This window comes from Clavelina lepadiformis, chromosome 3, assembly GCF_947623445.1.
Source record: "Clavelina lepadiformis chromosome 3, kaClaLepa1.1, whole genome shotgun sequence".
NCBI classification, from domain to species: Eukaryota; Metazoa; Chordata; class Ascidiacea; order Aplousobranchia; family Clavelinidae; genus Clavelina; species Clavelina lepadiformis.
The window spans coordinates 20,573,987-20,589,125 of NC_135242.1; the positions used below are offsets into that span (position 1 = coordinate 20,573,987).

The following is a 15,139-nucleotide window of genomic DNA, read 5'->3' on the forward strand; positions in this document are numbered from 1 at the left end:
GATGACGTTATCCATGAAACGCAATTGAGCCTGGGTTAAGGGAGTTACGTTTTCTCGTGGATTGCATCATTCCGCTCTCGGCTAGGCCCCTCCACACTATCGACAGATCTCCGAAGGACTCCCAGATGCCACAAGATCTTCCCGTTGCGCAAGGACGCGTGTCTGCTTCAAGAAGAGCTTTGTCACACTCCTCATCATCTACAGGTCGATCCCGGTAATCCACACACCGATACTGGCGCACGGATGTGCCCTCTCCGCACGAGGACGAACACTAAAAAGAAACGTTTATGACGTAAGGGTTGAACATCAATATGATATAATAAAGTAATCGGAAAAAACTTACAGGGCCCCAATCATCGTACGTCCACCTTGGACAGTCGTTGAGTTTACATGATACAGTGGAGGCCGGTTTACTACGGATATTACAATCTCTTTCATGTCGCACGCGACCACTACTGCTGCACCACACACGACGATGGCGTATCCCTGTACCACACGTCACCATGCACTGTATGACGTAAAAATGATAACGTTATTTCAAGGAGACTAAACAACCACAGGCACAGGTAATTAATTGGTGTGACCGTAGTGTAGCCTGGCCTAGAGAAAGGGCAAGGTTCGTGGTAAAAAGCAGACCAAGGGCAGATTTAAAACACAAAACTACGCACCGGTGAAAAAGCAGAGGCGACCCACTGCGCACATGGAGAGTTGGAACATGTTCTCGAGACGACGCGCTCGCTACTTTCACAATGACTCGGCTCTAGTTCTGTACCTCTGGTATCGCGGCAGACACTGGTACGAGTTTGGCTTCCACCGCCACACGTTTGAGAGCACTAAGGAGTACAAGCAACTTATATTAAATCGCGAACATTTGGGAGAGAGTGGTTATATATATAAGATGGGAATATTAATTTCATCACATTTAAATAAATAATCGTTATATCAATATTAAACGCCAAATAAAGAAAAAAGAAGCAGCATGCACAACAACTGCTGCAAGAAAACACCTTACTCTCAGCAATAGCAAGCAATTTTATTACATCATTTCAAAGTGTTATGACATCACAAACCTCGCTCCATTCCCCGTATTCCCAGCTTGTGGGCAAGCACTCTCCCTGGCACACGCCGACCCCACTTGGGTTTGGTTGAGGACAAAGATCGTCGCTGACCACTTCCACAACATGGTCGTCTGGTGATCCGTCTTCATTGAAAGTGTTGGTGACCTGGAGAAAACAAGATCACTTGTGAAATGTTGTGAAACGATTATCGTTCAGTGTTCATACTTCGTAGTAGTAAGGAAAGTTTTTTGTCAATACCGGCAGAATAAGCGCAATTGTTCTTGTTTTCAAAACAAGATATTTACCTTTCTGCACTCGAAATCCAGGTTGATATTTCCGGTTCCGCATCTCACGGAGCATTCCGACGGTTTCTGATGCCACCTAGCGTAAAAGAGAGCTTTTGCTTAAAAGTTCTTAATATGTCTATTGGTCTAATCTTTGACAAGAAAACCGCTTACGTAAGCTGGCATTCGGTGTTGCAAAATCGAATAATAGTGGTCGGTTTCGGTAAATGTTGACACTTCCTATCAGGGACAACCTGTTGGTCTGAACGGATGCACAGAACCTAAAAATCAACAACGTAATTATACGCCGCATTCTCACGCTAAATAACGTTTCCGGTAAAATTAAGGTAAATTTCTCACCTTTCCTTTTGTCTTTCCGTTGCAAACACTGCTGCAGGGGCTCCACGGTCCGTTGGGGTCCCATCTGTAAGTCACCCGATCCTTAATCGGGACATTGTACCTGTAATTGATGTTGGGAGGCATGAGGTCACCAGCAGACAAAACCTTTGTAAGAAAGAAGAGGTCAAGTGGGAAATATTAACACCGTAAACCACATTAGGCAGAGCAGAAAGTATAATTGCAATGGAAAAAACAGTCTGATGTTTTCTATTACAGTCAGTTTACCAGTCTTTCTATCAGAGCCATTACTTAGTAATGTGTGATAAAAACAAAACAATGTAAAGCTATCACAACGCACAAATCTGTCGTACGGTATCATTCTGTCACACACCTCAACCACTATATCAATCTCTGTCGCTTTGGAACAATTTATCCTCTCAATCGTGTTATCGGTGCCGCTGTAATCGCACGAGTATAAGTAGTTTATCCTGTTGCCCGCGCTCCTCCGATGCATCCGATGTCTGCTTTTCATCACGCTCCTGTTCCCGTTCAGGATGTAGTTCCCGCGCGTGTCCCGCAGAGCTAGATACCAAATATGATGCCATCAGGTAACAGAACGCTTTTTAGGAAAACAATATAAGCTACTATATTAAGTCGTTTTGAATTTCCTTTTCGTTTCAGACATAAAATCATTTTGACAATGTCGGATTATGTTTAGCTGCGAACGTCAAGTAATTGACGAGGGAATTTTATTTATTTTGTAACATGCTTGCACGCAGTGAGATGCTAGCAAGAAAATAACCAGAAAGGAAAACGCATTTTGCACCCACCCAGATAATTGTTGTCTTCGGGGTCTCCAGTGTACGACGTTTGAGTGATGACGATATTATTAGCGCCTGCTGGTATCACAATCACTTGGTTGTACCCGATGATGTAGCCAGCGTTGTAGCTGCCCTGTACCGTGCGACAGGCGGTGTTGTCACCATTGCAAACTCCACAGCTATCTACCGTTGTGCGGGAGTTTAGCACGTGATCACAGCCCGCCATCTTAGACGAAAAAGTGTAACATATATATTACAACCAATATATTACAATATACAGTAAAAAATTTCAGCAAACTTGCTACTTGATGTCAATGTTGTTAATTAAATGGTTAATTAGTAGCGGCGGTTTGTACTTTGCTATGAAGTATCTAGAGGCATGACGTTTAAAAATCGAAGGTAATACCTTGCATAACCCTTCGACACAAATATCGGACGTATCCGGTCCGCAAGGAGTGCCATTGATCACTTTAGGTTTCAGGACGTACCAAGGGGCCGCATATTGGTCATCACGCTTCACTTGACAAATCAATTTACAGCGATCCTACATAGAAATCATCTATAACACGAAATTCCAAAAACTTAAACAGTGAGAGATCAGGGGGTTGCCAGGATCCAGGAAGAGAGGGTGGTAAGGTGGGAATAAAGGGAGGTATCCAGACGCACCTGCAGCAAAATTCCGTCGTACTTAGGAATCCATTGCGCGTTCGTAGGAATCCCTCTGATTCGATGACGATTATGACGTGACCAGTTGTTGAAGGCCGCACACTGTTGGGCGCGAAAATCTCGGATTTCCAGACACTCCTAACAATAAAACTCGTTCTAAATTAAATCCGGTTTGCAACTTTGCAAATCAACTTTGAGCAGTAGTTTCGAGGAGTTTGATGCCTAACTATAACATTGGTGTGGTATCAATAACGATTAGTTTGTTAATTTTATTAAAAGTCTGAGAGTGATAAATATGATACCTGGTAGTTGCAAGGGCGAAACTTTTTCCTCTTTCCAGTGCAGTACCTCCCACCATATTGAGGCCTAAAAAATGCACAGTGCGCTTAACTGGTGTATTCGTGGCCATACGAAGTAAGGAGATGTTCGTTTTACTTCAAGCAAATTAAAATCGACTTAATTTCAACAATTTCACTCACTTTGGGTTGTTGCATTCTCTGATCGCTGTCTTGATTCCGCCCCCACATGTTCTTGAGCAATCCCCGAATCGACTCCACTCGCCCCAACTCCCATCTACTGGGACCCTGTGTCTGTCTTCTGGAACGCACTGGCCCCGCTGACACCACTGCAAAATCGATTCCCACGTCATTAAAATCGAATTTAGGACGGAAAACTTTCAAACTTTTATTTCAATTGTTAGGTAAACCGTACGTCATTACAACGTCATACCATTCTCTTTCTTCGATCCCCACACCGGGTCCCATCGGCGAGTGGGAGTCGCGGGGTCCGACAGCCGTGGGTGATGTTCTGGCTTCCACACCAAAGCTGGGCGCACGTCTCTTGGAACTAAAGAGAAAAATAGTTTCAAAGAAAATACTTATTTTAGATTTTTTTAATATTATCATTAGCTCGAAAGAGATTAAGAGTTAGATAACAACTTAGAATGTTGATCTTACAATGTTACATTGCTGGACTCCTTTCCCATATACAAATCCGCACTGATCATTTGCATCAAACACCTCGCCAGCTTCCTCGGTTGGAAGTTGGAACACTCGTTGTGGCGGAGCGTCGAGCAGGCACTGGCCATTCCCATTACTATCATATAAAAATGAACGTTAACTTAATATTCGTAGCTAATTTCAGAAATGAAAAGACTTGAATTTCATTTTTCATTGTTTTATGGCTCAACTCTGCTTACTTGGGTATAAGTCCGCATAATTCAGCCTGTGCTAATACATCATCTGATTAGGCTTTGTTGCTTGGAAGCAAAAATGAATTTTGTAAATTCAGGCACAAATCAGTGGTGTTGCCGAAACACGCAAGAAATGTTAAAAACGCTTTTACCAAAGCCGCGGAATGTCCCCTATTTAACCCCTTACGTTTGGGTAAAAGAAACTAACAGGATATTGCTGACGCAACTACTTGGGGCCACCCTACTGACTGACAGAATTCAAAGACAAATACTTTGAACCTTTTGATGAAGGAAAACTTGGTGCCGAAGAAAATGCACAACCTCTGACGTAATAAGATCGACTTAATAGCCTTCTAGAAGTTGATTGTTTAAATAAGCCAACATAAAATCTTCGAGAAGTTCAGATAGTCCATAAAGTGTAGACTTGGGTCATCATACAGGTTGATTGAAAGCAATCAACCTTACAACGTCAATCACAACCTCACTTGGGCAGCGAAGGTTTCTTCAGAGACAATTACAAGAGCTTTGTGGAAATTGAGAAATTGTGTGCGAGTTTAAAGAAACTTTGAGATTTTTTTTCAAAATTCATTGCTATGTTTCTTAGTTAGGAAGAAAAAAAACTGACTTAAAAGCACGTGGCCTTGGACTTGCGAGCACATTTTTTCGTTGATTCAAGGTTGCAAAAATAGCAAAGCACATACTACACTTATTCAAAGCAGAACTGCTGCAAATTTCTGTTTCCAAAAAGGTCGATTTTGTAAATCTCAGAACCACGACTGTTTGCAGCAGAAGGTGAGCCATTGATGTTATTATGATGTCATCAAGCATGTGATTGATACGAATTATGTGTGACAAGCGGAACAGACGGACAAAGGGAGTTTATTTGCTTTCCAGAATGTCCGGCTTAGGTACCGTCCACGGCAAAAATCTTAAATAAAAATGTACATAAATCATTTTGGAGGCGGTTTTCAAAAAGATATCATCAGTAGTCACTGCCTGCTATTTCCTTAAACTCGTTATATGATGAAAAAAAAGAAAAAAGAAAACTCAACACTCCAATGCCCGGTAGCAGTGGAGCGTAGCAACCGGCAAACCGCTAACAGCATCAGGTAGTTTAATCAGTTGCTTATTTACCTTTAGACAGCGGCCCCTTTGAAAATAAATTAACCCACTGGGGGCTTACATGTGGTAAAAATGTCTTTCATCTTTGACAACCTTACAGGCTGTCAAGTACAAGAAAAACGAGTTGTGCCGCCACGACACAACACAGCGTATGTTTTGCTTTGCAAACCAGCTAATTAAACCACTTTTCAAGCAGCAGAAGACGCCGAGGGTTTGTTTAGTTAGTATATACTGTAAGCTCCCATTTTTAGCTGCAAACCGCCAAGTTTAAATTCCCTAAACAGAGGGTTCAGAGTTTAGGCCGGCATGCCAGCACCATGCATACTGGCAAGATAACGGTAAGATGCTATTAACTACACTTCAAGGCACGTTATATATTTTTGTTAAGTGTTAAGCGTCCAAATGCGTTACTTTATGTATAACGCCACACTCCAACGTAAGATATCAGCCTATTTCAAGCAAGTAAAAGTGGCTCATGAAACAAGTTCTTAATGGCGTTTGTGTGTCATTTGTCATAATCAGGAAGCGCGAAGTGGTGAAACTAGACAGACGCTTTGATTATTTACCCACAACACCTACTCGTGACGTAATAATTGGCTTTAATATGGTTAATGCTATGCGCTGACAATAAAACTGTCAAAAGCTGAAGCAAAAACAGTCCACTTCAAAGTGATTAGTGGTGTAGGGTTAGCAAAAATGCCTCTCCACAAACAAAACAACAGCAGTACAGGAGAGCTAATTTGCGCTGATGCGTAAGGGGTAAGCAGCCAATCAATAGCTCAATTTAATCTGACCACCGTTTTACCCAGCAATGTTACAGCGGTGGTGCCTGAATAGCTAAACTTTTTCATCAGGCAAACAAGGTAAAAACATATCGTAGAAAAGCTTACAATTACTATCAAAACATAACCCAAACGACGTACTCAAGGAAGCTGGTGATGTATCGAGCACTGCATTTCGACCAAGTCCACGGGTGGGCGTTATTGTCCAAAGTCGGCGACATTACGTTTAGTGCCGTTGTGCGCCCACTGGCGTCCGAACATTTTTCGTTGTTGTCATGTGGTGCGTTGAATCTGGGTAGCAACCAATAAACGTAACTTTCAAATATTTTGTTCACACTTAACAATTTTGTTTTGTTTACAACTAACACCCAGACAGATTAGGAAAGTTTACTGCAGAAACAGAGAAAAGTTAACAATTTTCCTTACTCGTGTCCAATTTCATGAGCGATTGTAAAAGCTGTGCTCAGTCCGTTGTCTTCATTAATCGAGCAACTTCGACGGAGATCGCACATCGTTCCTAGCTCTGCTAACCCTGGAACGACACGAACCACGCTTAGACTTTAGTTCGAAATTCGTTTCCAGTAGCAGTCTATACGTTCACAGGATATTTAAGGACGTGATAAGCGTAACAGTTTCAAGCTTAAGTCATTCCTTACGACAAAAATCAACTAGCCTGTTACGCAATACTGCGTCACAATACACAAAAATGCAATGAATAGAGGGCAAGGCCTGATGCAACAATGCATTGAATCAACGCCCCTAACTTCCACAAAAACACTTTATAAGCACAGATGTAACTACACAAGAAATGTGTAATTTTGCTTTTCAACAGCATAGAACCCCGTAAGCTAATTTGCACTTTGCACAGAACAAAGCATTCAGTTTACGCTGTGAACTTCTCGGGTCTAAAAAAGCTATACCGGCTACTGCCTGTAGCAGCCGTGTAGAATGTACGGAAAAGAGAAAAAATTCCAAGACTCTTTGTCCTTTCTCAAAAAATATATCTTAGAAATTGTTCTTGTACTTGTGTGGTAATTAGAGTAGAGGAAGAAAACAGCATAGCCCTCAATAAAATTCCTCCACCGTACCCCTCGATCGTAACCTAACACTGGCAGACAAAGGTCTCATTGAACAACCCAAAGAAAACTATTTGCCCCCCAAGCAATGAATAAGTGTACAAAAAATGCCACATAAAGATTTACAATGGAATTACAGAGCAAATCACTTGAAATTTGACAACGGAAATAATTTCGGTCAAGATTAAAATGGATTACCTGCATAACACGTGTGTTTGTGGATCAAATTAAAGGCCAATTTAGCAAGCTGTGCTAAGTGTTGAGCGTTTATTGTCAATTAACAGCTGCATGTATAACCTAACTATCTCTTAGTCTACCGTTTAATCATTCCTATTTACAGGATTTGGCGCTTTGGATAAAGGATAATTAATTAATTAATTAATTAATTAATTAATTAATTAAGGTCGAAACGTCTATCGCTGAAAGTTATAAGCAACAGAAAATAGACTTCCAATTGTATAACAAGATAAAGCTAACGTCAGGAAAAGTCAATTCAATGAACACTTCACCATATAATTGCCATAGCTGTTTAGCCAAAGGCAATAAGACATAAATATAAGAGTTCGCTGGTTATCTCATAAGAAATTACCAGAATCTCTGACATTGACCTAATAATTGTATGCGCTGGCTGGACAGCGGAAATTGAGCATAGGTGATAAAGCGATAACCTTTGAACCTTAAATTTTCGAGGCTCATTATGTCATTTCTCTTTAAGAGGCTTTAAGATCTAAGTAGACAAACTTGATGATAAACTCGACAATTTGGCATCGTTTGACAAACTGGAAACGCTATTGTCATGAAAATATCAAAAATTTTTGATGACTTCAATATAAAAACTTAACTTACCAAGCGTATCGCAGGCCGAAGTCGATCTGCAGATATCTTGCCTGAAAAAAAATTGTTTCGTTTGATTATTTGTGAAGTTACTAGTAGTATAATATTTGGATATATTTTGAGAGTAAAACAGCAAGTCATGTAATAAGCATATTATTACATTGCTACACGTCGTCGAAATATTCAGAGGCGATCCTAAACTATTTCTACGATTATCAGAATTCTATTTTGCACATTTAATTTCATATAATACAGCACTTTCACGCAGTATTGAAGTGCTTGATTGTAACGTAACAATAGAGCATTATGACATGAACAGCACTTTAAAAGACTGAAAAGCGATAACATAAATTTCGTATGGTAATCACATTCCAAAGAAACTGGTGAAAAATAATTCAGTACTTGAACCACATTTTGACCTCACGTCGTTTTGTATAATGACGTAACAATTGGTATTATGCCATCACTACCACCATATTTGTGGGAAACTGTTTTGAAAAGATTTGGGCCATCTTTATAAGCCAAATCATTTGAAATAAGACGCTTATTGGACAAAGCAGATCAGAAATGAATCTAATCAGTCAGCGCACACTGGTCTAAACCCGGACCAAAATCGGATCTCAGACCGCCAGATCTAGGTGTCTAAGAAGGACAAACATTTGGTGGCGCAGCGATGTGGTAAGAATATGTGGCAAGCCCAAAAGCACTCGTGTGAAAACACTTAGCTCGTCTTTCAATCTTCCAAACTTGTTATTACGAACGAAATAAACGAAAAAATACCAAAGTGGCAATCAAAAGCTTTGAATTAAATTCGTGAAATTTTCGTCATATGTTCCAGAATGTTTTCGACACCTGCATCACCAAAGACACTTACCGAGTAATTGCCTCACAAAAGGCTTCACGGAACGAGACTTTTTGATCTGAAGTTTTCAAGAGAGGCCAATTTGTCACGAAACACAACGCTTGGCCGCAAAATCTCAACCAGTCTCCATCAAACGATAGCAATCTCGACAAGACAATAAATTCAAGAGCTCGGCGTTGCAAGAATGGATGGATTTGTCAAAATAGCCCAGCAAACAATATAAGCTTACACAGAGGATCGCTTTGGTGACCACAAACCGTGACTTTGCCGTTGCCCAAGTAACAATGGAAGGGAAAATTGATGTTTCCGATTATTATTTAAACATCTTAAAATAAACATCCAAGATTTGTCTGTTGTTTTTCCTTCACTAGATCATAATCATTTCGAAAGGAAAAAAAACAAAAATTTTTGGGTTTTCTGAGTTTTTGAGGACATGAGTTGCACGAAGAAGAATGTTGAAACAAAACAGTCCACTACTCCGGCAAGTTTCAATTTTCTTTTTCTGTAATATCCGATGCAAGAAATCACACGATAGTTTATTAATTATATCATAGAATGATCCCATCAGCTTTTCAGTAGCAACACAAACGTTACGATTTTTGCCTTTTTGCAAGACTTATCTAATTGGGGCTAATTCTTCATAATTTTTACTGGCACCCTGTTATCCTCCAAGCCTAAGACAAGAGCGTTTGTGAAATCACAATATTCACATTGTGTTGTAATAACCGAACTACAACAACCACAACTCAGACAGCGCATAATGTTATCACTGGCCAGAAGAAACGAGGCCACTTCGGCTGTCGGAAAGAAACAAAGTTGGTATTGTTTGGTTGTTCTTCAAGGTGAGTTTGTCCGATACCGTTTGTTCAAAATCAAACCTTGCACAGATAAGCAGCAAGCCTAATCAAGTAAAACCTTGTTATTGATAACCGATTGAACATAGCTCAAACCACGGCGCAGAAAAGTTTTGCTTAAAATAACTTTGCTGTCTTTTGCCACAACCCGCCCTGCCGTGAGAAAATAAAAAACGAGAGAGGAGTAAAAAACGGAAAGCAAAAAAAAACTAAAGAACCCAGAAATGAGAAGTTGCTTTTTTGCCGATTTTGGAACACTCCACCGGCATACCAGTGAGTTTAAAAACGTGAGAAAATCTTGAGCATAACAGTAAACTAAGCCCGATTCTCTGACAGAAGATTACCATATTCGACATGGACCGCCATAGTAATTAACAGATTTATTGCTGGCTTCAAAATCGGATTATTCTAAATTGATCTATATCCAGAAAACAAAAGGCGATGTAATAGGACTAGGCAGCAGGCCGTGGAGGTCGTTTGATGTAGTCCGTCTAATTACGGGACCGGGTCGAGTGCTTTTCTCGTTAGGTCATGAGTTTATTTCTGCAAATAGCGGTACGTTGACATTTCCGGATTCATCAGGATACGAAATTCGACATTTTCTCGTTTCCGAGAAACAAATTGTTTTATAGCGGAGCATTTCTCCTTTTAAGGTCCATGCAAATTGCGAATCAAGATGCATTATCACACAAAAATCGCACCTTATCGGCCGAAATTCCCAGCATATTTACAACTTAATACAATACCCGAAGTGGAATGGATTAGACCCTCAGTTTCAAAATAATCCCAATATAACTGACATTACAATTCTTCTGCACTTACGCAGCTTTATACTTCACCACAAAGCTATGTCAATTGTGGCAACATAATCTACATTATGACGTCATACGGTTTTTTGAAGAGTCTTGGGCGTTCTCATTGTGATAGAAGGGCTTTATGATAAGACCTTTGACAGTAATAGAAATTCGCTTTTCTTTCGCTAAAGTAAATAAGCTGTACTGGATTATTACAAATCTTCGTCTAGTACAAGTATCACGGAGCCGGCTGTATTAACATCTTCGAACATTGAAATTATTTCAACCTGAATATTTCTGTTTATGGTTCAACCGCCGGTTACGTCGGGACCTTGTGTGACGTTGCAATTTTATAGGAATCGTGATTTGAATTTTTTGAGGCAAAAAGAAGCAGAAATTTGAATTATGCAATAATCCAATTTGGTTCATATTGTTCTTATACGAACGGCTCGGGCCAGAAATAAGTGCAATTAACCAAGAAGGAACGTTTTTAACCAACTCAGCATTTAGCGATCAATCCCATCACGTTGAATTAATAATAACGAGGCATTATCACGTGCGGCCGTCATCGTAATGACCAATAATTGAGCATAATTCGACAAATTACCGGGGTTATAATCTTACTGGCGGGTACCGCGATGGCGATACCAGGTTCGTATAAATGTAAACATTCTAACCTTAGGTGTCAACTTGCTGGAAAATCTTTTCAAATTATGAATCAAGTTGTGTTTTGTCATCACTTTCAACAACCAGTGGCATTCTCATGAGTACAAACCGTTGTTGTTACTTTACATAATAAACCAACCACCGAGCCATGTTATCGAAATCTCGAACTCGCCTTGTATGAGTTAATTGGCGTTAATGTTTGATAACAACCGATCATGACCCACATCAAAACTTTTCCTTTGGTATAAGTTGAAAGGTCAAAGCAGGTTTCACAACAATTTAAGTTAGTAGCGGAAGGCTTATTAAACCCTTCCTGAATAAGACTATTTTGTAAAGGTTTTTGTAAAAGTTTTGTAAAGTAGGTTTTTGTAAAAGTTGCCATCAAATCAAGTATGCGGTTGACTGAAAACACAAAAACCTTGCTTACGAACAGCATAGGTAAGATCTTTATGTGTGCAATGGCGCAAGGCCACTACTCGAGTTGAAGTGAGTGCACGTCAATTTAAACGATTACTACCCAAAGAAAATCAATCGCAACAAGGTTTGAGTGGACCCAATGCGCAAGGTGACCTGTATGCAAGGTCATACAACGACGATGAACGCAATAGCTGTATGTAATCGGTTCATAACATATGTACAGTAGCATCACGATGATAAGGGATATCGGCAAATGAATGCTCACCCAGTAATAAGAACAGCTGTGTCGTGGTGGTTGGGATGCGAGTCGTCCGGGTCGTTTTCGCGGAATTGCCATTCGCAAAAGTTCCTCAAGCAAGAGTTTGCATCCTTCTCCACTCTCGGACCGTTCTGGTAAACATGAAATCATAATTATGTGGAAGAAAAACCAAGGAAATGAGATATATCGCGGGATGAGACCAACAATTAATTAATCAATGACAATTGATAACTATAACTTAATTGGCTTAGTTTTGACAAATAAAGCTTATATTACTTTGCTTGACCTAAGATAAATCGGACTTTCCTTTTAACTGTCTAAATGCGGTTTGGCCCACACAAGACTAAAATAACAAAAGTCAACAAGAACGCCGAATACCGACATAACTTATAAAAAGAAAACGAAGCGAAGCAATGAATACTACGACGACTCAACCTCAGGAATTTCCATACAGTTTACGGAACATAGCTTGCCCAGCATTAAATTATTACGACTTTACTGTAAATCATGGCCAGATTTTTATGCGGTACAATGCAGAGTAGATCTTATGTTTAAGCGGACAAACAAAGGAACCACTGATCAAATAGAGGTTAAAAGTAGTAAAAGTCATAGAACCACCGGAAATGCACGTATTAAACTTTAAGCGATTTTGATCAACAATATGTTGCCCAATGCATAAAATATGCGGCAAAATAAAGTGGTGTAGCGTAAGCAAAGGGTTTTGAAATAATTATTTCTTTGTTCGTGTTTAATCTATATTCTATAAAGAAGGAAAATTAAGCAAATCCCTTAAATGCTGACGAACTTAAATCGAACGTCTTAAATATGTGACCTATACGCCAACATATAGAATCAGTAAACTAAACCAGGGCTTCCCAAACTGGGGGTCGCGACCCCTTGCGGGGTCGCAGAGCGTATACCAATTTTACACGAAGTACTTCATATACTACTTATCAATGCACTGCACTGCTTATTAATTTAAACGTGAAGGGTCGCGGAAAACTTCGGAAGTTTGAAAGGGGTCGCGAGCAAAAAAGTTTGGGAAGCCCTGAACTAAACAACCTTAGTAAAAAAGATTAATTAAATGCGTTTTCAGAAAAAAAGTTCAATGTCAAATAATCACGCAAATATTAGCAAGAAATAAAGCGACAAAAAGGTTGAGATATAAGACTCTAATAGTGAAGAGCGTTTGGAATTCAAGTTTAAGTTTGGGCAAAGGCAATTTATCCAGCAATGTAGAAAACGAGCCGTTTTAATGGCGCCGAATACTAGTCTTTGATCTGTCGAACAACATAAACACAAAAACTTACCCTACCCCTGTCCTGCCCCTTTTAAAGATAATTCACGCTTAAAATAAGCACTTAGATATCGTAACAATGAGCTTTATTAGGTCTGCATCACAATTTTGACAAATGACGTATACACTGTGTACGAAATGCCTGTGGTTAAAACGGGGCGTTTCAGAATTGCAAATACAAGGTTCAAAGTTATCGCGCTATGTTAAAAGATACATAAGTATATAACCATTATAATATGTAACCAGATGAAATAAGTTAATGATTGCGATAAATGATACTTAATGGAACTTGTGCAATTTTAAGTTTATAAAAATGATGCAACAAAAGACACAGCATGGGTATCTTTTTGAAGACGATTGCATAAAATTGAAGAAAGGTGTGAAATTGGACAAAAAATGTATTTTCATTTCTTTTGACGGCTGATAAATCTAAAGCGTTCGCATTTCTGCTGGATAAATCTGCAAGTACGAAGATGACCATAACGGTGAAACTGCTTAGCATGACAGATTGGTCAAAAATGCCAAAAAATTAGCAATTACGGTGACAGGTGGAATGTTTTGTAAACCGGCGATAACGAAATTTAAGTGATGTGCAAAGACCATGCCTCCTCACAAAATCAGAACGTGTTTTTTCTCACATACTTATTCTTTATTTCGGTGCAAAGCAGTGGCCGAAACCATAGTCGAAAAGAGGAAAGAAAAACACTTAAAATTTTACCAAATTCTCAAGACAGAGGTATAAGGAAGAAACGAACACCTGTTGCATCAGTGTAACTTAATACGTAATACGGTTACTTTAGCGGTTACCGTTTTCAAAGCGGTTTTCTCTGTCCATATATAATCTCACACAAATCTTTGACCGTCCACTAATAGGTCAAGATTGATTGACTGCCCGGACAGTCGATATTACGAACTGCCAAAATCGACGGTTTTGCAAAGTGGTTAAGTTATAATCTTGAAAAGTTGGAAGATTGTCTTACCAAGTTAAAATCCTGTCAGAGACGAAGAAATTTTATAACCGTGTGTAGTTTTGGTGGCACTTGCACACATGCATGGATTGCACAAAAAATAAAGGAAAATGCAACCGAATATCAAATTAGGCTTTCAAGCCCCATAGAATTATATCACAGCAGCACTCGACGACTATACATGCGGTCAAGTGCAAGTTTAAACGCAGTGAAGACTCGACGATCGTGGGAATTATGAGGACCTAAGCGACCGTTCTTCACTCTGGTATCATGTAGCGTTAAGAGGCTCTGGTATTATCGCAACTCAATAACATATTGTTCAAGGACTATTACAAGATTTCACGGATTAGCCCAACCACGACAAAAGCCTGCAAAGGGATTTCGAGGAATGATCCAAGTGTTGTCACCAAGTTCGAATTCAAGTGCGAGGTCAAACGGGGGCAAAATCTGTCGCCTGCTAGAGCGTTGTGTGGATAATAATTCTTCATATAAAGGATTGAGTGCGGGAAACGAAACGCCGTTAGTGACAACGGTAACGGAGTTACCACAGTTTTCTCGTCGAAATTCAGCCCGTGTATTCATACAAAACAATGACAATTAATATCCCTAAGACCCCTTTCCCACGAAAACCTTTTGATTTTACTACTTGAAATATGCGACCGAAAACTGCACGAAAGTAGCAGCCACTTTTCCATACACCCAACCGTGCAACCCAATTATGGGGCTACACCCTGCGCAAGAGCAATTTAACATACATTGTCGGTGATTGATGGTAATTGACCACCCCAGTCGCGGACCTGGCCCGGGCCTAGAAAAAATAGAAGGACGTTACGCCCTCTTAAATACGT

General features: G+C 39.8%; 1 protein-coding gene across 1 annotated transcript in view; it reads right to left on the reverse strand.

Moving 5' to 3' along the window:
* LOC143449337 (A disintegrin and metalloproteinase with thrombospondin motifs 9-like) overlaps positions 1–15,139 on the reverse strand; it is a 37,969-nt gene that overhangs the window by 7,256 nt on the left and 15,574 nt on the right. The window contains exons 6-24 of the mRNA XM_076949493.1: positions 12,033–12,157; positions 8,187–8,227; positions 6,691–6,796; positions 6,406–6,555; positions 4,125–4,263; positions 3,898–4,014; positions 3,648–3,793; positions 3,471–3,534; positions 3,169–3,306; positions 2,909–3,046; positions 2,512–2,728; positions 2,073–2,263; positions 1,703–1,846; positions 1,517–1,623; positions 1,364–1,439; positions 1,071–1,223; positions 669–833; positions 344–508; positions 49–271 (exon numbers count right to left, since the gene is read on the reverse strand). Of these exons, the coding sequence (XP_076805608.1) occupies positions 49–271; positions 344–508; positions 669–833; positions 1,071–1,223; positions 1,364–1,439; positions 1,517–1,623; positions 1,703–1,846; positions 2,073–2,263; positions 2,512–2,728; positions 2,909–3,046; positions 3,169–3,306; positions 3,471–3,534; positions 3,648–3,793; positions 3,898–4,014; positions 4,125–4,263; positions 6,406–6,555; positions 6,691–6,796; positions 8,187–8,227; positions 12,033–12,157 (2,605 nt within the window). The remainder of the gene's footprint in view (positions 1–48; positions 272–343; positions 509–668; positions 834–1,070; positions 1,224–1,363; positions 1,440–1,516; positions 1,624–1,702; positions 1,847–2,072; positions 2,264–2,511; positions 2,729–2,908; positions 3,047–3,168; positions 3,307–3,470; positions 3,535–3,647; positions 3,794–3,897; positions 4,015–4,124; positions 4,264–6,405; positions 6,556–6,690; positions 6,797–8,186; positions 8,228–12,032; positions 12,158–15,139) is intronic.